Source organism: Phaethon lepturus, unplaced genomic scaffold (assembly GCF_000687285.1).
Source record: "Phaethon lepturus isolate BGI_N335 unplaced genomic scaffold, ASM68728v1 scaffold12113, whole genome shotgun sequence".
Classification (NCBI taxonomy): Eukaryota; Metazoa; Chordata; class Aves; order Phaethontiformes; family Phaethontidae; genus Phaethon; species Phaethon lepturus.
Genome location: NW_010529941.1, coordinates 126,077 through 151,500, shown reverse-complemented (window position 1 = coordinate 151,500; position 25,424 = coordinate 126,077). Strand labels below are relative to the sequence as shown.

At 37.8% G+C, this 25,424-nt stretch overlaps 1 protein-coding gene across 1 annotated transcript in view; it reads left to right on the top strand.

The window, feature by feature from the left end:
* The window catches only part of LOC104613651 (usherin-like), a gene marked incomplete at its 5' end in the record, with an annotated part of 193,364 nt that overhangs the window by 71,661 nt on the left and 96,279 nt on the right, over positions 1-25,424 (top strand). Inside the window, 7 exons of the mRNA XM_010284111.1 lie at positions 1,464-1,798; positions 5,063-5,185; positions 7,871-8,034; positions 10,155-10,364; positions 11,725-11,927; positions 13,716-13,828; positions 20,532-20,730. Of these exons, the coding sequence (XP_010282413.1) occupies positions 1,464-1,798; positions 5,063-5,185; positions 7,871-8,034; positions 10,155-10,364; positions 11,725-11,927; positions 13,716-13,828; positions 20,532-20,730 (1,347 nt within the window). The remainder of the gene's footprint in view (positions 1-1,463; positions 1,799-5,062; positions 5,186-7,870; positions 8,035-10,154; positions 10,365-11,724; positions 11,928-13,715; positions 13,829-20,531; positions 20,731-25,424) is intronic.

Sequence of the window (25,424 nt, the reverse complement as noted above, 5' to 3'; positions counted from 1 at the left end):
GGAAATAATTTTCTGTTGTCTGTGCTAATCATCCGCTCTTCTCTGCTTTCTAAGCTTATGGCTAGATCACATGGTCTACTTCAAAATGAGAGTTATGCTCAATGTCCATGAGAATGATGCAGAATTGATTCCTACCTTCTGTGAAATTTTGCATTGTTTTATCAATAGTATTTTCTTTATTTGTTAGATAGTGATTTGGGGCCAGAAGTAACAGAAATCCGAAGACAGCATTTGATAATTAGCCAGAGCTAAGCCTTTCCTATGTGGGCACCAATAATCTTGTTTGTGCTCTCTTTACTCAAGATCACCCTGTTTCTAATTCTCTGTTTAATAGTATTCCAGATTCTGTTATCAAATTCCTTCAGCTTTCTCCAGTACTTTACTGCCAGGTTTCTTACAAGTCTGATGGCCTAAGAGGTCCTTCTGTACCTAAGATATAACATTTCCTAGTCCCCCAGGGTCCTTTAAAAATAATTTTATAAATCAAGCTTCTCTGTTTCCATGGCCATGTGTAACTGTGCATATACCTTTTCAAAGATACTTATGTTGGAAGCTGGAGAGAATGAAGGAAAAAGTGCAACAACTTAAACTAAAGTATCTCGGTATTACTATTTAACACTTCAATATTTTCTTTGTTCATTTTATCCTGCACATACCTTCATCTAGGTTTTCTCCATTTATGTGTTCTTTGTGCTGTTGGATTCAATCCTTAATTATCCCATGCCTGGGAGGAAAGAGACAGCAGTTGTTACAGATGAGTGGATCAATGGCAAGGAAAACAGTCCCAGGGATGAGCAAAGCAAAGCTGGTGTATTTCCTACACTGGGACTACTAGGGGAGGCAGGATTGATAGATGCTGTTACACTACCTTTAGGAAACTTTAAGATTCTTAATACAGTTACATGTCCTCGTTGTGTCAGTCTAAAGTCCACTCTGTTATGATGCTGTAGCAAAAAGTCTTAAAAAAGAATTGAGAACATCCTTGCACTTTACGGTACAATGATTTGAGTGTGATTCCTCACTGGAGCTGGTAAGAATTAATATATTGAATAGCATACTTAAAAAAAAAAAAAAACTTAAAAAAAACCCCTTAACCTCAGTTTAGTAAGAATAAAACCACAGTAAGTGTAGCAGTATGTATATCTGTAACATGAATTTTGTATGTAATTCCCAATTTTTTTGTGATAAAGTTTTCTCAGCATAATTTATAATTCTGAAAATGGAAAATTGTGCTTCTTTTTTGTCTGAGACCTAGCAGTGTAATTTTTTACAGAAAAATAAAAGGGAAAACCTCCATATTTCATCATATAGAGAGTGCAGACAAATCTTGTTTCTGTCTTCATGAAAAAAGAAAAGCACATCTTGAGATCAGACCTGCATCCATTTGTAGCATGTTGTGTCTGTATTTCTGCATTCTGACTGAAAGACTTCTGTTATTTTAATATTTTTTACTTCTCCTTCAGGTCTCATGGAATCCTCCTCTGATACAGAATGGCGAAATCCTTTACTATGAGATTCGCATGCCTGATCCACGAATTGTTGTTACTGGGAATACTTCATCAGCATTAAGTCGTTTGGTGACTGATCTTATACCCTATACAAACTACTCGGTCACTGTAATAGCTTGTTCTGGAGGCGATGGCTTTCTGGGCGGCTGTACAGAGAGTTTGCCTACCAGCGTGACTACACCTTCAACAGTTCCTCAGAGTATTAGTCCATTGTCTGTGACTCCAATCAGCGAGTCCTTTATTGCCATTTCTTGGCAACCACCGCTAAGGCCGAATGGTCCTCATCTGAGGTAAGCTTTTAGTTGCAACTCAGATGACAGTTTTCTTCTCCTTACCTAAATCCAACTCAGAAAATTCTGCGTGATGCAAACTTTATGATGTGATATCTTCTTTTATGATGTTTTGTAGTCCCTTTTTAGGGTTCAGGAGTCAGTGAGTGGACTCATGGAAAGTGGGTATGTCTAGAAGCAAGATAGCAGGGTGAGCTTTGAATTGTTTTGAATTTTTGAGGAGTCAGGATTATTTAAAGCAAGTCTGGTGTCTGTATTGTGGCAATTACTTTGCAGAACATGTTCAGGAAGGCTCTGGATCTCTCAGATCAGTGCTGTCTGAAGAGCCAGAAGGAGCAAACACAGGACATTTGTAAAGTCATACATGGTTTGGGCTGCAGCATCAACCACGTTTTGGTGGTCAGTTCGGGCAACATGTTCCACCAACAAAATGACAAGAAAACGATGAGACCTCTGTGAACATAAAATATTTAACGCATCCAATATTCTTAATACTCTGTGGGAGTTAGTCTACATAAAAAGAAAGTGACCATGGTAGTGTGATGACATGAAATAAGCTTCAAAACTTAACCGATTAATAAATAGGAAATGAGAGAGTGTGTGAGAAAAATGGAAGTTAAAATTCTACAGGTCTGGTGGCAGAGCCAAAAACAGGAAATGCAAGCAAGTGCTGGGTTTAGCCGTCTGGATTTCACCACAGGAAGTAGAGAAAGGCATCTCTTCTGAGATTTACGTAGAGTAATGGGATGGGGGATCTTGACTTGAATCTGTTGATTACTGAGTGTGTGTATACATTAAAAAAATATGTATTTGAGTGCACAAAGGTTTATAAAGACAAATACATCTTTATACATACACAATAAAAAAAGTCAAACAAATCTTTCATTCTAGTGCTTTAACATGTTGGGAAACATTGCGTATGGAGTTGTATCTCTGTTCTCCATATGTTCTGGTTAGTAGCTCTCTTCTAGGTGCACTAATGGGTTCAATAATTAGCATGTAATGCCATTTCAGTTGCGTATGTTATTACAGCACAGTAGCTTGACTCTTTCTTCAGGCTTCATTAGGGCACTCTACAACTGAATGAAATGATGATTGTTCTACAGTAAAATTTGAAGTTTTTGAAAAGCAGTCTCTGTTATTCTGGGGTTAACAACATGACCATTTAACCATAGATTATTGAAGTAATTCAGCACAACCTACATCTGCAGACTTCATTTCCTTCATGGTGTGCCATGCTGCCCTCAACAAGAACAACCACTGAAGCAGCTGCTCTGTACAGCATGATGAAACAAGAAGTCTGCAGCAAGCAGAGTAGCAGCAGCAGCTGCCAGTGGGGGTGATTGAACACTGAACGGTGATCATGTGTAAAAAAGGTTTTGATGTTTTTCATGACTTGTCTATGAGATAGATTGGACAGAATATGCCAGGACTGTTTCTCCTAAAACTGTAATGATCTGTCTTTGGGTCCTGTTGACAGTGATGAACCACTCATGTGAGAGTTTTCTTGGGATATAAAGTCATCTGAATGTTTTGATAGAGCTGGAGTTTAATTAGTTTTTACTATTTAATTTCTGAGGTTATATGTCTAACTTCTGCAGTAATTTGGTTTGGCATCACTAAGGTCAGCGGCACGATGCTTCTTTGTACCTGTTGAGGATTGTTCCCCAAACTCAAGGGTGAAAATTGTTGGAAGTCACACACATACGTCCTTGTTGCCATGGCGCATAAGAAGTCTCAGCTCTCTTGGAAGAGAGCTTCTCAGTTGATTTCTGGTTTTGAAGCAAAGCAAAATAACTGTATGCAGTACCTATTAAATACCTTCTTAATTGAGGGTCTCATATCTGGAATGGATAGGAGTCCAGCATCTCCTAAACAGACTGGAGATGGTCATAAGCTAAAAAAGATGACTGTCAAATTACACATGAAGCCAGTGGTCAGAAAGATCATTGCAACAGGATGGTGACCCACACCAAGGCATTCTGCAGAATGCTTAAACACAAAAGGAAACGTTTTCACAAGTGCTTAAAGTAAGAGTCTTTAAGATCTGCCTGAGTATCCACATACTTTTGTCTGGAATTTAACAGTAGTACTTTTCCAAAATGGGGGCAGAGAAAGGATGATACACAGCAGCTCAGCACTTGAGAGAATCAAGTTGCGTGTTTAAGTGAACATATATCTACTTGACCCTACTTTGCTGGTCATCAGTGGAAACACTATTGCAACTACAGTTTGATTAAAACTACCGCTCACCACTGAAAGCAATTCCAGAGTGGTTGTATAACTAGTAGAAAGCAAACAAACATCTGGTGCCTTAAAAGAGAACCATCAAACTGAAACAGAAGTCCTATTAAAAAACTCCTGTGAAATGTAATAAAGAATAATAATCCTAAAGATTTTGAACAACTCTTTATAATTTTGTTTCATTTAGAGTATAATTTTCTATATAATCCAGAGAATGATTAGGAAATGCAAAATATGTTACCTACTTTAGTTTGTGCAGACATGAAGTGATTTAATCTTTGATGAATTCCATGAAGGTTTTGTGTAAAAAAAGACGAAAAGCAAGTGATGCAGAATGGGTGGAAGGCACATTGTCCAAATCAGGCAGTCTCATGGCTGACCTGCTGTTTGGAACAGATAGAGGAATACAGCTTCAGATACCAAATAACAACAGGCTGAAATAGTTTGGTCTTTCATGCTCGCTTCATGAATGTCTACCCAAGTATACAAATGTGCCTCGCTGAAGTCTACAGACGAAACAGTTAACTTATTCTGTGCCTGTTTGTCACCCAGATTTTACACTGCAGTTTCTTACAAACACACGTTAAACACAAATGCACACTTTAGTTGCTAATACCAGTAAAATAGTAATAGCAATCCTTCAGCACATTTGCAAGAGAGAGACATTATCATTTCATATTCTGTAGCAGTCTGTGCATATCAGATGGCATCGGTCAAGTCTGTATGAGACACCGTTACTGGGCAATTTGGACTTGATCTTCATAGGATTTCCACAACTTTAAAATCTGTAAATCATTAAATAAATGCATTCTTTCAAACAGAAGTGCTTCATTTTCAAAGTAGTTTTTTTAAGTAATTGAATGTTTTAAATCATGAAACATTAAAAAGAATGTTTATCTCAGAAAGTTTACAGCTGTAAAAACAAAATAGTGTGGCTTTAAAAAAAAAAAACCCTGATTTTTTTTTGTGTAATAACATTAGTTGAGATAATCCTGGTGTTCTGCTTGTCTTTTGTGTTAGATATGAGCTCCTGAGACGTAAAATCCAGCAACCACTTGCATCAAATCCCCCTGAAGATTTAAATCTGTGGCACAATATTTACTCAGGAACTCAGTGGTTTTATGAAGATAAGGGTCTTAGCAGGTGAGATTACAAAAACTATAAAAACAAATGCTGGCATTTTGTATAGTGTATGTTTAATAGTTCAAAGTATTTCTTGTGTCTTTATGTAGTGAACATATTAATTATGTAATGAAATATTTTTTGTCATCATCTTTGGTGTTAATCATTCTAATATGCAGGGATTTATTATTAGTCTGTCATTCTTGACTCGTATATTGTTTTGCTCTGAAAACCAAAGGAAAATAAAGATCTTGTGAAATTTTAGCATTGATATGCTCATGCAGTCAAACCATTTATGTTTATGTGTACATATGCTCTAGATTTGTGTGTTGGCAAAGTTATAGCACAGGCAGAATGAATGTTTCAGAAGTCCTAGCTGGGAAACAGTTGAAACTTGGTTTCAGCATTGTTTTTCTTACCTGGTTTTAAAATGCAAATTAACAATTCCTTTAATATCTCCAAAGGCAAGAAGAGTATTTATCGCACTCTCAGCAGATCTAATTTAAGGGCAGCTTTGTGTTAGCTTCGTTATAGTTAAATGCACAGTGTTGAGAGTTGGGAAATGGAGGGTGGGTTCTGTTTCTCAGTATGTTACAGACCTGCTGTATGGTATAGAGCAAGGCATTTGCTCTTGATCAACCTTAGTTTCTGCACCTTGAGACAAGACAACACACACATTGAGAACAAGCTATGGAAGATTCAGCACGGATTCTGCATTGTTTTTTTGTAGGTAAAGTCTTGGCAAAACATTTGTGAATGGTTTCAGGATGTGTGTGTTCTCAGTGCTTGCTTGCTGGCGTGCTTTATGAGGACTGGATGTCAGTCATTGCCCCTCAAATATCTGTACATTGCTTCTACTTACGTAGATAGAAGCTGCATGAGCATCCCTCCTGAGCACGATGTGAACCGGCAGAATGTGACCTCTTCTCCAGACTGCTGTATAGACCAAACCAAGCCAAGGGCTACTGCCTCCAGCTAGTCACTGCCTACTTGCTGAAAGTCACTGCTCATTTTCATTCATTGCAATAATTCATCACGGAGCTGTTCTTTTACCCAATCCTGCCCAAGTGTCCATTTTTTTCTTAAACCATGTTTGAAATTCTACATAGAGTTTCCTTTGGGTTTAGTTTAGCTCATTTCAGCAGCGCTGATGTGTGCAGCAGTTATGTTAGCAGTTCAGAGTGGGCAATAAATTCTGACAGGGTCTCAGTGACAAGTCATTAGGCGCAATGGCCTTTTGGGTTGAATGAGCTATGGCCAGAAAAGTGTGCCTAACCCTTGGATACACCTGAACACTTATTTTGGGGAGGGATCTGCAAACTGCAGCTATGATTTTGCAGTCAACAACTCAAGATGAGCGTGTGGCTGGAGAGAAGATGCTGCAGAGAGACACAAGCCTTATTTTTCACAGAAAGAAAATCCATATATCAGCATCTATTGTCATTTGTGTCATGTTTTAAGCGTGTTTCAGAATTAGTGATTTTTTTATTATATTCCTGCCAGAAGTCTATTTTCATAACGATTTTTTTTCAGATGGCTTTTTCATTTCTAGTAGGCTAAGCCAAACTTCCTTTACTTTCATTGTTGGAAATATGGATCAAAAAATGAGTCTCAAATCCTCATCATCAAATTGCAAGAATGGATTCCATTCATCTTTGATTGCACCTGCGCTACAATGTCCAAGAGAATACATGTTTGAAAGCAACAGAAAGTGCAGAGAGGGAAATAAGATGTGTTATGTATATTGTCACCATTCTTCTACAATGCCTATCATTACTGCTGGTGCTAGTGAGCTCCCATTATTTTGCTTTCTTCTTAGTGGGACTGTTAAAGTTTAGCTCTTTTGACAATCAGACTGGATGGTTGCATAGCATAGGGTGCGTACTAAAACAGTTAAAAAAAAAAAGTAAATATTCTATGTGAATGCCTTTTCATTTCGTAGAGAAATATCTAGATATTAAGCATTTACTCTGTGTTCCTTTATTGTGTTTGTAGAAAGTTATCTCAAAGTGCTGCAGCTTCAATGAAAATTTGAACAAGATGATCCTGTGTTTCTGTGATTGCAGTTTTTGTGGAATTAATTTTGAGATTATGAAATCTGACATAAAATACATTAACATGGCATTTGATATACAGAAGAAATTATGGAGTGACAGTCACTTGGTTTGCTAAATATACATGATGTATTCAATAAAACTGTGTAAGTTGAACATACACAGCTCTGAAGAAAACTGCTTTATTAAATGAGTTTGCATTCCTAGGCACTTTTTTGTGATATTTTTGTAGTGGGAGAGTCCTGCTGTGTGGTGAATCACTTTTACAAATGAGACTCTGCAAGTTAAAATCAATGGGTTTCCCAAAAGAGGAAAAAAGCCTCATTTGATTAAATTCCGATCCAAATTTTGGCAGGTTGCCACTGCTGTAATTACATATTGAATTGAGCTATAATCTCTCAACACCTCAGAAGCTACAACTATGAAGAAGTTAAATAATATGTTTTATTTTTGTTACCATGTTAATGGTTCTGAATTATTTCCAAAAAATAGACACCTCTTATAGAGTCCTCATTGGCACAAATCATGCAGCTGCACTTCTTGGAGAAGGAGGGAAGAAACAGCAAAACTTTGGCACAGGCAGAAGGCTTACAGTCAATGTTTTCTACGTCTGCATTTTTCGTTCCATTTAATTATTTTTAAAATGTCTTAGGTACACAACATACGAGTACAAGCTCATAGTGCACAACGAGGTAGGATATACATCAAGTGAAGAAGTGATAGCTACTACATTAGCAGGATTACCACAGAAAGGAAGTATCCTCACTGCACGTGCTGTTAATCATACTGCTGTAGAAGTGGAATGGTCAAAACCAAGTAAGTGTGCTTAGTATTTATTCCAGTAACTAGGTGTTAACCTGCCATCACTTATGTTGCTCTGCCTTGCTCTCATAGGAAACGCAGTCCTTGTCTTGATTTATAATACACCTAAGTGTCCTTGAAAGGAGAGGAAAGAAATAGGAAAAAGAAGTGTGCACATTTTGCTATTTCTCAGTCATGTTTGTATTTATTATGTGCTATTTCTGCAGAATGAGAATAGTGAAAGTGAAGAAATAGTTAATGCAGACTCATGAGAAATCTATAAAGTAGTAGTACGCAAAATCCTGTTGTCTTTATGGTATATTTCATCTCTCTGTATGAAAATTTACATATACATTCCTTCAGGATGAGAGGATCCCCTTTCTCTCTCTTTTTGCTCTGCTCCTTAAAATGAATTTAGCCAATTTCTCTAGTTGGCTTGCTAATATAGCAGTGGGGAATTTCTTCGTGACTTACATGCAAATGATTTTATAAGGACTGGGTGCTGAATTGCAACAAATGTAGTCTCTTTATTTTATAATTGCATGCCTGAAGTAAGCATGCTTATAAAAACTGACAAATGTAATAGATCTGAAGCAGCTCGCTGAAGTTTCATTACCGTAGTAATCTAAACCCCTGACCTTCTAGATGTAGGTAATGCAATCTGGTTTTATTTTCATTCACACCTTAGAAATTTTCTTCATATATGTTTGTGAGTACAAAGGTTAAACACCAAGACAGTGCCATTCATTATTTGAAAACCTTATTGTATTTTACCGCTTCTTATGTTGCAATAAGCATATTAACTCTCTGGTATAGCCATGTTTCATTTTTTCATAATATTAGTTTTTAAATTATTTTCTGGTTTTCTTTGGGAACTTAGGAGCCCTTAATGTAAGTTGCCTTGCTAGTTTTCTTTTTCTGGAAAACTTATTGAAGGTTTCTGACTTCTAAGGTTTTAGAACTTGTATCTGTACCACTTAAAAATAACATATCAGTCTTGATTAAGAATTTCTGTGACAAAACTGTGTACTATTAAACCTGAAAATATGCTTTTGGCTTTTATCAATGCTATTTCCCAGTCAGATGACGCCCGTTCAGTGTTACAGCGTGCCATCCATAAGCAATGTGTATCAATGCTTAAAGTTTTTGTCATAATTATTCTTTTCATCTTGGTGCCTACTGGAAACACAGTTGCATTTGATCAGATAGGAACTTAAAGTGTTTGACAAAGGACAGATAAGATAACAGACTGTATCTGAGTTACTAAAATGGAGAAGCAAGGCTTGCCTGGAATCCTTGTTTATCCACCAGCTCAGACCAATGAAGGTCCTTCCCTGTGTAGCCAGAAAATCGTACGGGTTTTTTTTCTTCCTTTCACTGGGGAAGCTAGCGGTGGGCAAAACACATGTTAGGAAGAAATGTGAAGAGTTGTTTTTGTCCCCTGTAAATATAATGCTTCTGAGTGTATTACAGCTTTACATGTAGATGATGCTATCATGATTGTTCTCAAATAACAACACATAGATTTGCATTTTTACTATGGCCAAAAGGTCATCTGTGTAAAGTTGAATGGAGCCATAATTTAAGACATAGGCACTTGCCCCTTATTTATGGCTAGAGGACTAACGCAGGAGTTCAGAACTTTTGGGGTGGGGTAAGGATGTGTTTTTTGAAGGGAAGGAGCAAAAAGGGAAAAAAATCCTTGAGGTTTCCGTCTTAAACTAGTGCCGTAGAGTAATCTGATTTGCTCTCTTCCTTCTATCTGGGTGAAAGCCATCCTTTTGCAGTGGCAAGCTGCAAGGTCTGCACACCACTGCTAGCAGTGGGTTTCACCTATTAATTTGTTTACTTCACAGATTCCATTGTCATCATGGGGATGTCTAGAGAAAGAACACTTTCTGCAGTATTAGATAGGATGATGAACTGTTAACAATTTTGACAAGTTTGGAAGAGCAGTCTGCATCTCCGCTTATAAGGGTGAAATTGAAGGCACTTGATGGAATCTTTGGTATTTTTTAAATAAGGGAGTCTGCATAAAATCTGTTTTTCTCTTCACAATAGATGTTGTTGATAAAAAACTTGCTGACTGAATATTTCCCAGTTGATCTCCCAATGTTTTTCCTTTCTTTTCTTAGCACTACAAGATTTGCAAGGAGATGTTGCATATTACACCCTCTTCTTGAATTCTACTGATGATAGAAGATCTCTGAGGATCCAAGCTGATGTAAACTCTATGGTCATAGGTGATTTGCAGCCCAACACAGAGTATCAGATATTTTTTCAAGTTTTTAACGGAGCCCACAGCATCAGCAGTGAAGTTGTACATGTGACTACCTCAGATGGAGGTTGGTTAGCAGTGAATGCAGCTTGGCTTAAAATCTGAGAATGAAATTGATTGATTTTTGTTAGGGTTGAGATCAGTCATCCTTCCATTATAAAATTTCCGGTATAAAAGGAAAAAGGGCTAAAACGCTAAAATGCTTAAGTGCTGGTTGTCATCATGCGGTAGATCAATAAACGGTCCCGCTGAGACAGAAGCAAAAGCTCTAATAGCAGATATTAACCCAGTTTGTTCTCATCTTCTGCATACTCCTGTCTGTGTGCACTAAGTTTGGAACTGAGTTCATATCAATAAATGGTGGAATTTAGAAACAATTAATGGGTTTTAAAAAATATTTGCTCTGTGAAGCAATATGCCTTTGACATGACAGTCATACGCAGGGCCTTTCCTGAGTCACCAGAAACTCTAGGTGTAAGTTCAGCCTCGAAGAAATTTCTTTATGAGTCATTTCAATGCCAGCGGGCAAGTGCGGGGGGAGGAGCTGGGGGAGGAATAAAATAAAAAAATAATTGTGAATCTGAGATTAGATGTTTAGAATGGTCTTTCTAATCTTTTTGCTTTATAAAGTCTCATTATAAACATTATAATATCATTACCTCAGAAGCAAGTGTTCCAGGTCATTAGCAAAGCACTTTAAGTGAGGATTCCATTTCCTTTCTGATGCCAAAGGTCAGCACCTTTTGTTTATAAAATTGAATCGATTGCAAGGACAGTTTTTCAACTGGTAAAGATGGGTTCTTATGATAAAAATAGGTCTATGCATGGTTATTTCTGACATGCTTAGATAATTATGTAATTTAACGCTAAAGAAAGTGTTGTGGGGTTTTTTATTTTAAATAAGTGTTAGCCTTCTTTATTACCTATAGTAATCAACATTTGAAACCATTTACATAATGACAATATTGCATATTGCTTCATAGTACTTCAGCTATGAGGCTGATAACGTCACGTTCCACCAGACATGAAGTATTTTGGTCTCAGGTTTTGCTTCAAGAGCAAAATGCTCTGGTTTTCCCTTTTTTTTTTTTTTTTTTGGAAAGATTAGGATTGGGGAGACATAAAAATGTTTGTATGTTGGCAGTGCAGATGGGTGAATAATTTATCATCATATCTCACTGGCCACATACTACTGATGATTGACACTATGCTGCTGGTATAAAGCATTTTACCATCAGCTCTCATGGTTTCTAACTGAGAGTATAATAAGCCAATTTACAGAAGACTACAGACTGTGATAACTTCATCAGAGGAAAGCAGATAAGCAGTGAACCCTTTGCTAAACCTAAATACTAATCTGCATTTGGTTAAACAAGTGCTTTTGCAGAGACAGCTGGAGTTTATTCAGTTTCTTCCTTTATTTCTAGAGCCTGAGGGCATGTTCCCTCCAGAGGTTGTCATCATCAACAGTACAGCTGTACGTGTCATCTGGACATCGCCTTCAAACCCAAATGGTGTTGTCACAGAGTACTCTATCTATGTAAATAATAAGCAGTACAAGACTGGAATGAACGAGCCGGGCTCCTTTCTTTTAGCAGATTTGTCTCCATTCACTGTATACGATATACAGGTTAGAATATCTTTTCTGGGTTGTGTCATATACGTTAATTTTACATAAAATACATGTATTTCCAAGTGGAATACTGTTTAATTAATTTCTTTACATACATGGACATATATATGCACTGATGTTTGTGTGTATATACATACAAGGCATAAATTTATTTTCAGGATATTTTAGGTCTGTGTACACTTTCCGTAATACAAAATTCCATTATCTTTTTTCAAACCCTCAAAACTCCATTTACTTTCCCCTAAATGCTCTGTGCTACAACATTAGCAAAGCCTCAACATATATTGCAAAGAGGCAAAGATTCTACTCCTACTCATTAAAAGAAAATTGCAATTGTTTTAGAAACATCAGGCATGCATAATATATCAGCACAGAGAAATAATGATATTGCATTTGTCATCCTTTTATCATGCTTTTTTCTCCTTATCCTTCTGAGGAGGAAGCAGAGCTGATCTCTGAAATCATAGTAGTACTTTGTATGCTGTTAATAAGTACAATATTTTTTCTTTGCTTTTCCCTTTCTCTATCTTGATGCTTGCCTTTCTATTCACATATCTAATGAAAGGCAAAATACTTTGTGCAGAATAAAAAAAAAAATTTTAAAAAATCTTTCTATCCTTAAGCTGTATTAATATATTCAAGAAATACAGTTTGACACTTAATAGTAACTATACGTGTCTATCTAGTTCAGGTTTGGTTTGCATTATATATGAGAAGGACTTAGTACTACGATGTATACTTCGTTCTGAAAATTTGCATCCAGTTACTACATGCCATAAATAAACATCCCAGACAGGCATACCGTAACAGATTTCTATGTTCCAGCCCCTCTGAAACAGCAAACCTCCATCCATGAATACACATATGACTTTCTGAATGCTGCTTGGAAACACATTTGTCTTTTCTCAATAACAATGCAAATTCAGTGTACTGCCTCACTTATAGACCCTCTATATTAATTTACCATGGCCACCTTCTGTTGCTTGAGATGTTAATTATTCTTCTCTTCTGCTTTCCTAGTCTTTATACTGGACTTACACTTGCATCAGTGTGATAGGTAAAATCAAAATAAGCTGGTTTTAATTATTTTTTTCTTTTGATTTCTTTTCTCCTTGTCCTGGAAACAATATTATCTTGGATGCATGTGCATCTCACTGGTAATCTTACTGCATTATCTTTCATTTTTTGTGTGTTTTATTTTAAGTGACTTCTCTTTTGACAATACAGAAACCATGTTACCATCCTTCACTAGCTATTTGACTTTGCCTCTGCTTAGTTTAACCCCAAGAGGAAGGAAAAAGTTTTTATTTCTGTGCCATTTTTCACAACAAGGTGTTTGATTCCTATTTGCATTTTTCACTTTTAATTTTCCAGAAAAATAGTAAGGAAAAATTATACTTACTTTTATGTCAGAAGATATGGTAGGTGTAGAAAACTTAAGGCCCCAGATGAAAGTAAATTTTTTCAGTGTTGTGTACCAGATTCTACATAGACATACAGAAAAACAAATTCACTGCAACTCTGTTGGTGATAATTTAATAGAGAATAGCAATTAGCCAGAGGGCTGCATATACTCTTTTATGGAAAATGATGTGGGAAAATGTGATACGCGCAGTATATCTCTGGTAGATATACTTATCTCAAAGCTGTGGTATTTTCTTGGCTGTGTGGAATATGTTAAATAGAAAAGGATAAAATCTTGAGTGAAGAGAGAAGTCTAAACGAGTAGCAGAGCTGAATAATTTCTGCAGCTGAGTATGTGAAACTCATGTTCTTCTTCATCAGATTGAAGCCTGCACGGTGTATGCCTGTGTGAGAAGCAATGGGACCCAGATTACAACTGTGGAAGATGAGCCAAAGCAGCTGTCAGCACCCATTATTCACATAACTGGCTCAAGGTACTATGCTATAGGTGGCTTTCATATATCAGAGCAATTTGTGGCTGCAACAGGGACCAGAACGTAAGGTTGTCTTCTCTCAATTAAAAAAGGTGCATAAAAGAATTCAGTATACGCTTTGAAAATATTTTTCGTTGTTATTTTTGGTCTTGGAGTTTTTGGCCAAAAGAGCAATTGACGAAATCTCACCCTTGGTTGATTGTATATACCCATTTGGGTATCACTGTGCTGTGACAATAAATAAGGCATAAGTGGAAATAGTTAAGAGAAGAAGTGTAGGGGAATGAAAATTATCACATTTTGCTGTCAGTTAAGACGAGGAAGATTAATGCTCGGGGAGCAATGTGATGCTGATAATGGAAACTTAGAATAATTGTGGGTAAAAGAAGTCACCCATCACAACAGTAAGAATTAGTAAGCTATCGTAAAAGGCATGCATATCTATGTCTCCTTGAACCGCTGTTTGCAATCTGCCTATCCACTATGTCCACAGGCATGGGCAAACTTCTTAACTGTAAAGGGAGCATCACATTTGCAGTCCTTAGAAGCAGCCAAATAGTAACATATACAGTGATTCTTTGGGAGTTAATATCTTCCAAAGACAGACTAAAACTAAGCTCGCTAACACATTTTTCAGAATTACACCAACAATAAAACAGCCTCCTGTGTGTGTGTTATTGTTCATGTGATTTTATTACATTCTGGTGGAGTATGCTCATTAGCAGTGTTTCTGTTACAGAAAGAAAAAAAGTCTTTTTTTTTTTTTAAATTATGAAAATCTAGCATCTGAACATTCGGAAATGGCCAGCAGAATGGATTTGCTTCTCCAATCTCTTAAGGGCTTTGGTTTGCTGTTTATCATTTCTACATTTTGCTTCAATTCAGCATTTGTTTCTGTATGAGGATGAAATTAAGCTTGCTATTTTTCTGTCACACATACAGATAGAGTCAAAGCTTGTTTGATGATAAGAACTCAGTTCAGGATCTCATCTTTTGCCCTTGGCTTTAACTTATGTATGCCTTTGTCTGTATTGTCTGTACTGCAAACACTTACGCATGTTTCTGCTATTATATAGAGACTAAATACGTCATAACACATGAATGCAAAAGGATCAAAAATGCCTTCCTACTTTATAATCTGCTCAGCCAGAAACAGACTCTGTTTCTACACTGCCTTTTCCTACATGTCATATTATCATCAGCTGTTCTTATATCCCAAAAGAATACTAACTACTGATCGATTGCCCGGACATGTCTGGCCGTGGCCTACACGTGCCCCGGGTAGTTCATTTATTTGCCACGGTGGATTTGCTAGAGTGGAATTTAATCAATAGCTAATTCATTAATTCTGGTCCTCGAGTATGTAGGGATTGTGCAGTATAAAAATGACTGGCTGGCTTCAGCTTTGATTGAAATATGACAAACACTACAGCTGACAGCTTCAGCAGGTGCTGGGCTGAATATGAATTTTGCTTATTTGTCCTCCATAAAAGAAAAAGCTTGGACAGAAAACCAGTCTGTGTAGACAAGAGGACATTTTAATACATACCTGTCATCAGATAGGGGGAAAAAAGGCATTTCTAGAGTATAGGCTCATGGGATACTTGAGATATAATACAGACTGCGCAATTTATTGACTTTAATTGGAATCATGCCATTTTCCCCTCCTCTGAATCAGTTTGGGGGGCTGTATTATTGATGAGAATGCTGTAGGATAATGTCTTTGTAGCATTCACAAATAATTGTTTTTAAATTTGCCTCAAGGTGCTGCATGACATAAATTATAATTTCACCCACCAACTTCTTAGAAGTCTTTCTGATAGCAGCTCCATCCACACTGTTCTAATGAAGGTTATACCACTGGAGCCATTATAAATACCTTACTTTTCCACCCCTTACAGTTAATAACTCAGCTTCAGGCTTAAACTTGGCACAAAAGGTCGCAGTCCTGGAATGATTATTTTATAATGCCGACTTCAAATAGAAAACAGTGTGTGACCCAGTCCTGAAGTTCTAAGCCAGGTTCTGGTTTGTTATGTTTCTCATCTGGGTTGTGGGTTTGTGGTTTTTTTTTTTTTTTTTTTGGAAGGGGATGTAGCATGCCTCTTTAGGTAGAAACAAATCCTGTTGAAATCAAGTATGCTTTTTTTTTCAGCTGGGACCTCAGGGTTTGTCTCTATAGAGAAGTACTGTATTTTATTGCACAGATTTGAAAGTTCTCTGAGTACTGTATGCGTGTGGATGCTGACTTAAATTTTGTGTAGTGCATTAAATTTTCATGGTATGTTGGAAAATCGTTCTTTTCCCTTTAAAAGCTTTTCTTCTTTCTCTTGTTCCTTGTAATACAGCATGCTTAGTTTTTCCCTAATAACAGTACTTCGTAGCAGCTTTGGTCCTTTCAGAAAACTGAGGCACAATGCAGATGAACCCTGCCAGAAATCCTGTTCAGTGCTTAATTAAAAGGTTGATGGCTCAGAAAACACGATGTGGCATAAACTAGGGAAAATCCTTCAGAGCTTCGTGAAGTAAGACAGGGCCCTTTATGCAGCTTGGGGGATCCAGAAACCATGGTCAGGGTGTAACAGAAAGCTCAAAGAAGATAAAGCCATGGGAGAAAAGCTAGGTGAATTATTTGGTTTATGTTCAGTATCATGGAGCCTGGGGAGATTTCTGTATCAGATGCTGTTCATGGGTGAATGAGCTGGAGGAACTCTCTCAGATTAACATGTTAGTTAGATTTTAGAACAACTGGATAAAACATATAGTGATAAATTGTTGGGATGAAGGTATTTGCTCAAGAGTTCTCAAGGAGCTCAAATATGAAAGTGTCAAACTACTTAGCTGTATAAAATGTCCTTTAAATTGGTCTTGGGACTGCAGGAATTGAAGATGAGACAATGTAGTGCAGATTCCTCCAAGAGGAACTGGGGAACTAAAGACCAGTAAGTCTGCTTTGCCATACTGGCAAAATGGGCGGAAAGTACGAATAACGGGTTTCGTAACTATGGGAGTAAACATGAAATGCTGCGGAAGGTTGCTGTGGAGCCATGTCCAGGCAACACACAAAGTCAGGTTTCACAAGTACGCTGAGTTTTATGGCACTTTGCCTGAAGCGTCCAAGGCAGTGTTCCCATGGGGGAAACCTGATTGCTCTCCCTGCGTTAGTAATGGGAAAAACAAGGCACAGAAAGATTTAATGAAGAAGTTTGTAGCAACAATAGAAGTGTAATGCTGTTATCAGACTTTCTGTACTGTGTCATACTGCCTCTCTAATTATGTTAGCGCTGCATTCCACAATTACAACAAGTAGTTAACTCCTGTGCAATAATGCTGAAGCAGTTGCTTGGTGTATGTGATCTGCTGCTGAGGAAAGTATTTCATCCACTGGTCATTAAATAATAGTAGTGTTCCCTATCTTAAAAATGTCGGGCGGATCTTGTGATTCTTCTGTGACTTTTTTTTTAATTCCAGCTCCTGAAAGTAAAGTCATTGAATCTTAGATTTCATGTGATTTTTAAAATTTAATCCTTGTGTTTGGTGAGACTAATACAACATTTGCTCTCAAGATTCGAAAATGAGACCTTATTATATTCTTAATCTTGATGGTTGAACCTTTACTACTGAGTTGACAAAAAAATCATGAGGCGTTCTTTTCATGGCTCATGGATACTTGAAGCTGGTGATACTTGAAGCAGGCAAAAACCAGAATTTATTTTCCAAAGTCTGGTTTACCAAAATGTGTCTGATGTTATATCAAACTTGTGATACTGATAAAAAAATAATATTTCTACCTGGAAATGTCAAAATGAATTGTCTTCACATGCTTCAGCCAAAGGTTTTCCATTTGTTTTGTTGCACCAAAAGCAAATACACCTTTGTGGATCAGTTTGAATTTGTTCTTTATCTCCTGGAAGTACCGCAGTGTCTCATGGACCTTGTAGTCCGAAGCAGTTCTTTCCTGTGTACCTGGTTAGGCTGCCTTTTCTCTGGGAGGTGAGTAGTATTTTTTCTACATTGACAGCAGTCACAGAAGGGACTCATCCAGCATTTGAACTATCATAAATGGCACACGCTTGAAAGGAAGTTTTCTCTGGGCAGACGAGGACTATATGCCACATCCTGGTGTTGTACATCTATCTGTGCCCGGAATTTGCAAGTCGGCTTCTGTAGTTTGGGCTGTGGGCACTTACCAGCATAGACACAACTCCTGTTTACCTGAGAGGGACTAACTGGGGATGAAGAGGAGAGGGTGGGCAGGCTCCGTCCCCGTGTTTCTGTAGCTGTATCAAACGCACCATACATGACACAGCTCGATGCATGCTAAAGCGAAGGTTCTCAGCTCAGCCTGGGGTATTTGTTCAGATGGGGAGGTGTCAAAAAGCCTCTGCAGTCCTTTGAAAACCCTGCTGATTTTTTGAAAACTGAGCTATGCGTTGTTCCTGCTGTGATGCTTTCAAAACCACCACAATTTGCCATGGGTGGCAAACATGAGAAGGTGTAGACATAACTGAAACGTTCATTTAGGAAGGAGTCTGCTTATCTGTGAGTCATTATTGGAAGGTCATACTGAGTTTTACCCTCTCGGTGGCACTGGTCGGTGAACTCCCATGCCATGTAATTTTCTTGTGCAGCTGCAGCTTTACACAATACCAGTCTATGTCCACCCCAAATGTATATCTATAAATTGAATAATAATTAATTAATTTATCAATTAATAAATTGATTCCTTGTTAAAAGAAAGAAATACATGCTGAGCTCTGCAGCAAAGGCAAAGTGTTCAAATCATTGCATTAGTTCTTATGTCTAACTTGAACTTATTTTAGAGAGCAATATGACTTGCAAAACTGCAAAATCTGGCACAATACTTTGCAAATATACCCTTGAGGGTCTGAATGAAACTTGCAGAAAGCAAATAATTCAAAAATATGACTGGAAATGCTTTCTTTGCTCTTCTGATCTATACTGTGCAAAGGCCAGGAGAGAGTTACAATGGCATTTATAAAGATGGAAGTACTATTACTCTTCTTTTCCTTTCCTTTTTATCTTTTTTCTAAGGTTTATACAATATATATTCCTGCTTTTATGTTTTTAAGTTAGGTCCATTATTTAAATGTAGACGTGTGCGTATGTGCACGTGTGTTCATGTGCCTGTGGTAGAATATGCAGTGAATACAAAATAGCCATGTACGGAATATGGAATTCAATCTGTGGTTCAGATTAAGACCTTGGACTGATAATGGTGACTCTACAAGTCACCTGTGAAGTTATTCCTTCATAGGTGACATTAATTCCTGTTCTGCAAAGGCTTATTGCTGTGTGTATTCCTCTGTTTATACCTCAAGGAAGTGAAATAATAATTCAGTTATTTTTATTCTGTTAAGATGTCAAAGTTTATCTCAGCAGCTGTTTCACTGTAACATTTTCGCTTTAAATTAATGCTAATTTATGATGTCACTGGCATTCTGGCAGTGGCTGTGTAATTGGGACATGGAGATTAAAAAGAGGCACTTGGAGCCTAAATATATACTATGCAATGTTGTCAGTCCTCCTATTGATCTACGTGTAGCACTGGGATCGCCTTCTCTTTACCAAAAGAGAGTCACAGTGAAAGAAATTTGTGTATTATGCAACATTCCAGAGAGATTATGCAAGAGTTGAAGTTTTCATTTGAAATACCAATGTAAAATATGTACATTATAAAAGACACAACAAGTTTCTATTTCAAATGTCCCTTTTGACTTTTTTTTTTTTAAATCTAATATTAAGTGAGATATTGAAGCCAATATTTGCACATTTTTAGAAGTGACAGGCATGCTACAGTTTAACATGATTTTTCCCTTAAGATACTTCCTTAAACCGATGATGGTCTGATATCAAACCTGAAATCAACAACAGGATTTTGTTTTGTGGTCTTTTGTGGGCTGCTGCAGTCATACTTTTGTGCTCAAAGTCAGAAGTCTCGAGTGTTACTTGTGATAAACACTTGCATATTTTACTTCTAATTTTATGTCAATGAAAATATTTAAGCAGAGAACTCCTGCTTACTGATGCTGTGATGAGTTCTTTTAATTCTGTGCTGAAGAAGGAAAATACTTCAAAGGAACATACCTTTTTTTATGTTTCTGAAAGCAGGGAAAAGGCAAGATGAATACAAGTATTTTCTAAATGGTGACTGAGCACAATGTGGGCAAGCTGCACTGGCTACAGCTCAGAGGGCAAGGGGTGGTCTTTTGCCCCGCAACCGCCTGTCCTCCATCAGGCTCCTATCTGAGCATGGAACAGTCACGCCGGCCGTGACAATAGTTCATGTACGCCTTTGGTGTAGCGCCAGGAAAGCACGCTGAATCCTTCCTCTTACCCCTGAAATGAAATTAGTAAAATGCTAGGGAGTTTATTGCGCATAAGTTTCCAGAATTATGAATGAGATGTCTTTTAAATAGTAACCTTGAAGGACTTTGATTGCATGTGTGATTTATTTTTCCAGAATATTAGCACATATTGACAGTTTTTTCAATCGTTTACACTTTTCGGTTATTAAAGCAGCTGTGAAATTCACCATCCAGAGGAACATTTTGGACACTTCAAAATATTTCACTCCACTTATAAAATGGAATTACTATGTTCTCGTCCTTTAACATAAGTATCCATAGAAGCATAAATACTTTCAATAATTTAACAGATGTTAATTTTCTGCTTATCGTAGATCTCTTCAAATCAACTGGGCATCACCAGGACAGCCAAATGGCATTATCCTGGGATACGAACTCTTACGTAAAGCATGGCAGAGGTGTACCGCATCAAAGACTCCAAGGAGCAGCAAAAGTAATAAAATGTGCATCTCATTAGAATGTAAAAAGCATGAAAATATCTGTGGACAAGTGTGTTACCATCCAGAGTTGAAGGTACATGTATATTCCTAAGTTATTCTTTTAGGAATAAGTGTGTAAACCAAACCTCTTTAATTATCAGAGGAAGGGAAGTGGAGGGTTCTGCTTCTTTTGATATTATAAAATCAAGGCTCTGATACATGTCTTGGAACTCTTTAAAATCAAGTATGGATGTTTGAGCTCAGTACAGGGATAGCTGTGCAAAAATCTCCAGCGGCGTATGAATCAGCTGATGACAAGTGATTCTGTTGTGTTAAGTCTGTGATTGTTGACTTTGTTTCTCCTTTTAGGAGCAATGAACTGGTTCACATTTATGAATATCTTGCATTAACACTTTGGTTTGGAGTAATAGTGCAGTTCTGGAGTGAATCCCCAGAGTGTTTTCATTTACTACATGCTGGTTCAGGGTAGAAGTGGTTTTAATACATGCGAACTAATTCCCTTGCACAGGAAGCCAAGCCAGAACACGTGTTTCAAAAACCCTTCAAATATGCTGCGGCCCTGGATGGGCACTTTAGGTTTCCAACAAGTTTGTGGACCACCTCACTTCACAAGCACGCATCTGAAGCCCCTTCCCTTCACAAAGCTTTGCTCCGTGTGCATAATGCAGATGTTCATCTCAAGGAATCAGGATGTACCTGAATGAGGTCCAAAGTAAATCTCACAAGCCACATGTAATGGAAGTTTGAGAAATCTCAGTACTAACCTCTTGAAGCCACTGATCCAATCCCATTGTGACAAACTACATGCTGGCTACATGTGTGTATCGACCTCTCTATGTATTTTTGCATCCCACTTGGAACAATCAGTTTTGCTCAGCTGTGAGCCATAGAGCACCCACTGTAAACTGCTAGAGGAGATTCTTTGTCAGCTCAAGTATTCAGGTGTCTGTGGAGCACATGATGGTAGTTCATACGGCTTCTTTGGCATAAAGTGATCACATTGGACTATTTAAAGGCCAGAGGAAGTTTTCTAGGTGTATGCAGAAATTCAAAAACACTATAAACTATAAAGCTTCTCTCTGTGTGAGGAATCATTCCTCAAAACCTGCATGGCAAACAGGCATTATTAACATGACTTGCTGTGTGTCTGGCCGTTCCCCCGTGTGTCGTCGTCCTCCTGTCCCCCCCGAATTCTTCCTTGACTAAACGCTTAATGACCAGATTCTCCAGTACAGAAAATCTATTTAGATTCAGCTACAAGCAGGTGGCTGTTACATGACAATGATGAGCAGCTCTGAACGGGATTCATTGTGGTTTGTCAGATGTCTTTTTAAATTATGGCTGTTTTCAGGTTAATCTTCATATGAGTTCCTGTTTAGGAGTAGGATCAATAGCGTAGTGGGAGTCTGTAATGGTTTTTATTGACAAATGAGGTAGAAAACTTGTAGTTTGAAAGTAAGATTTAGTGTAATGAAATAGTGTCCCTATTTGTCAAAGGCATCATCACATGTTCCATGACTAAAGCAAACAATATGTATTCACAAGATTTCCTGTGAGACAAGACAGTAATTAAGGGGTTCAAATCAAAATATAAATTATTCCAGCCAACGCAGCTTTAGCTTTTGAGTTCCCTTGAAAGCAATAGTATACTAAACATATGTATTTCTGAAATCTTGTAAGTGAATTATGGGCAGTCCTTTGTTCTGAAAGGTAAATTTAGTTATTTCACGTTTTTGGCATGGTAGACTTTATAATAGATCTTGGCATGGGTACGAGCTAAATTTGTATTATATTAATTCTACAAGTTTTCTTCTCCATTTTTATTTTTTCAGCCTTCATGCATTTATGGTAACTTTGAGCTTGGAGAGTGTCCGTTATTTTTATATCTTCCTGACTTTCTAATTTTTTCTAATTAATTTGGCATTATTTTCTTATAATGGTCTCTCTGTATTCTCAGAGACTGTGGCTAGGAATGGGTGCTATTTGTTAAGTAATGGATATGTAATAAATGCCTGGAAAGTCCATAGGAAACCGAAGCACTCATACATAAAATGACATGGGAGTAATTTTCGTGAGTGAGTTGATTAAAATTCCCCTCCCAGTGCTTTGTCTGGTTTGCTATGTGTATCTGCACTAGCTATCCAAAATGTCTGCAAGAGATATCTACGTTGCTCCTGGTCTATCTATGCTTCTCTTAAACGAGAGTCTGCAACAGCGTAAGACCTTATGTGGCGGGACTCTGTCACGCTTTTATAGAATTCACTGTCAGTCTATGCCAGCTATAATGCTGAAGCATTTATGCTAGTATATGGTCCTTAGCAGGGCCTGCTGCAATAAGACAAGGGGCAATGGTTTTAAACTAAAAGAGGGCAGACTCAGACTAGATATAAGGAAGAAATTTTTGACAACGAGGGCGGTGAAACCCTGGCCCAGGCTGCCCAGAGAGGTGGGAGATGCTCCATCCCTGGAAACATTCCAGGTCAGGTTGGACGGGGCTCTGAGCAACCTGATCCAGTTGAAGATGTCCCTGCTCACTGCAGGGGGTTGGGCTAGATGACCTTTAAAGGTCCCTTCCAACCCAAACTGTTCTATGATTCTGTGAAAAGAATTGACCAGCGTACACTTGTTCTGAAAAGAAAGCCTCTTATCACAGTGCCAGCTGCTATTCACCGTACAGTAATTGTACAGCCAAATGCGAAGAGATGCCACTGAGAATTAAATGCTGAGCAGCTTAAGTAATGTTCAGATCCAGAATAATAAACAAGTTTTGTGTTCATTTGATGATAGACTGGTCAGCAAAAGCGGGCACATTGTATATAGTTCCAATAGACAAATAGGTTGTGGAGTTCTCAGTTTTGCTCAGGTCGTTTGTTGCACCTTGTATACGAGACACAATGGGTCTAATTTCCCTCTTACAATTTCCTTGAATTCAGGAGTATAAAGTGAGGGAAAACTAGTCCTTTTATACAAAAATAATTTGGATATACGTCTTGGGTTATTTATTAATATTTCCTTATGGATCTATGGGTTACACTGGGCATCATTAGCTTGCTATTGTAAGGCGCTGCAGAAAAAGAGGGATTTGTGATAACTTCTTGTCTACATAAGAGATCGCCAAAACATAATCCCTCCATCCATAGAAACCAAAGTGTTTCAGTAATAGGAACACGTGGGTGTGTTTTCACTGCGCAGCAGAGCGGGATGCAGGGACTCTTCAGCTAACGTTAGCTGAGCTGGGGCCGGCTAAGTAGCGCAGCCGTATCGGAAGGGGAAGAGCAGTGCTAAATAGCCCGGGTGCAGGGCTGCACTGGTATATGTGTGCTGCGCTGGGGATGCAGGTTTATATCTCTGCATAGCACTGTGCTGTGTAAATAAACCAACTTGCTCAGAGCTGTCTTGGGAACCTCTAAAAGGGCAAATGACCTTTTCACTACAAAGGGACATGTGTACATGCACATTCATGGGCTCACGTAGGCCTGATATTAAGCCTAATGAAGACCAGAAAAGATTCCCTCTATTCTAAATAATCTTTGCATCAGATTCCTACTTCTTGTTTCTAGTCGTTACCCAGTTTTCTGCTTCAATGTCAAAAATCCCTGTTGTTTTAACTAAAGCTAACACAGTGGTGTGGCTAGTATCCTTACCCTGGTGTTTGTAATGAGATTCGGATGGATTCATAATTCTTGAGTGCAGAAAGAATTTAGAAAGGGTTTTGTTTGTGCCTATTTCTGCAGAAAAGCTGAGAATACACTCTCATGATTAATTTTGTCAGCTGCCAGGAGGGTTCCTATGTCCTGTGTACCTTTTACAGTAACAGACCTGTGCTGCTTAAGTGTTTCCGAACTACCAAAATTGACAGTCTTTTCCTAGCCATTTTCAGTAAGGTGTGATCCATAACTCTATCCATATTTGAAATCTCAAACCAGACATCAGCTTAGAGAGCACATATCACGAGATCTGCATAGATGTACTTCAATTAACAAGGGAACGTGCCCTAGCTTCAGCCATCAAGGAGCATAATCTCAGCACCAATGTGGAAAGCATTCCTGTATTATCCATGTAGCTACCCAACTGCCCTTCTGTTGTTACTGGCATCCTGAGGTGAACACTGAAAATAATGAGGCAGGTAGAGTAAAAAAGTAATTAAAATAGTGGCATAAAGGCTAATAATTTCTGTACACAATGGATTATGATTATGAACATCAACGGTTAAAAGGATCCTGACTGAAGGTGTTAATACAACTTCAGCACTTTTTATTTTCAGTATCAACAAGCTGTATAAATCTGCAGTTAATGAACTAATCAAATATAGCTCTGACATTACTAGGAAGTACAGTCTTACCCCTTTACTCATCGTCATTAACATGTGCCATTTGTTAAAAACACCAGGAGGATTCTTCTCTTTAAGGACAGGAGGAGCAAAACGGCGGCTTGATAGCTAGCCTCAAAAGCACAATTTTCAGGAGTGGTAACTAACACATCTCGACACTGGTGAAGGATATTTCATCAATATTTATGTAAAATTTACTATTAATGCTATCAGTATTGTGGAAATTCTTTTCAAGTTCTTTCAGGTTGGGAGAACCTTTAAAAAGACAACACTTCATGTACAATGTGTGTTGTAACACACCTGAAAGACAGGAAATGAAACTCATTTTATTAAGATAATAAATAGTGATTTGTAACAGAATAACAGTAATTTCTGCTCATGGATTTTAGATCTGAGGCTGTACCAAATACCAAAAGAGAACAGCAATTTGAGAAAAG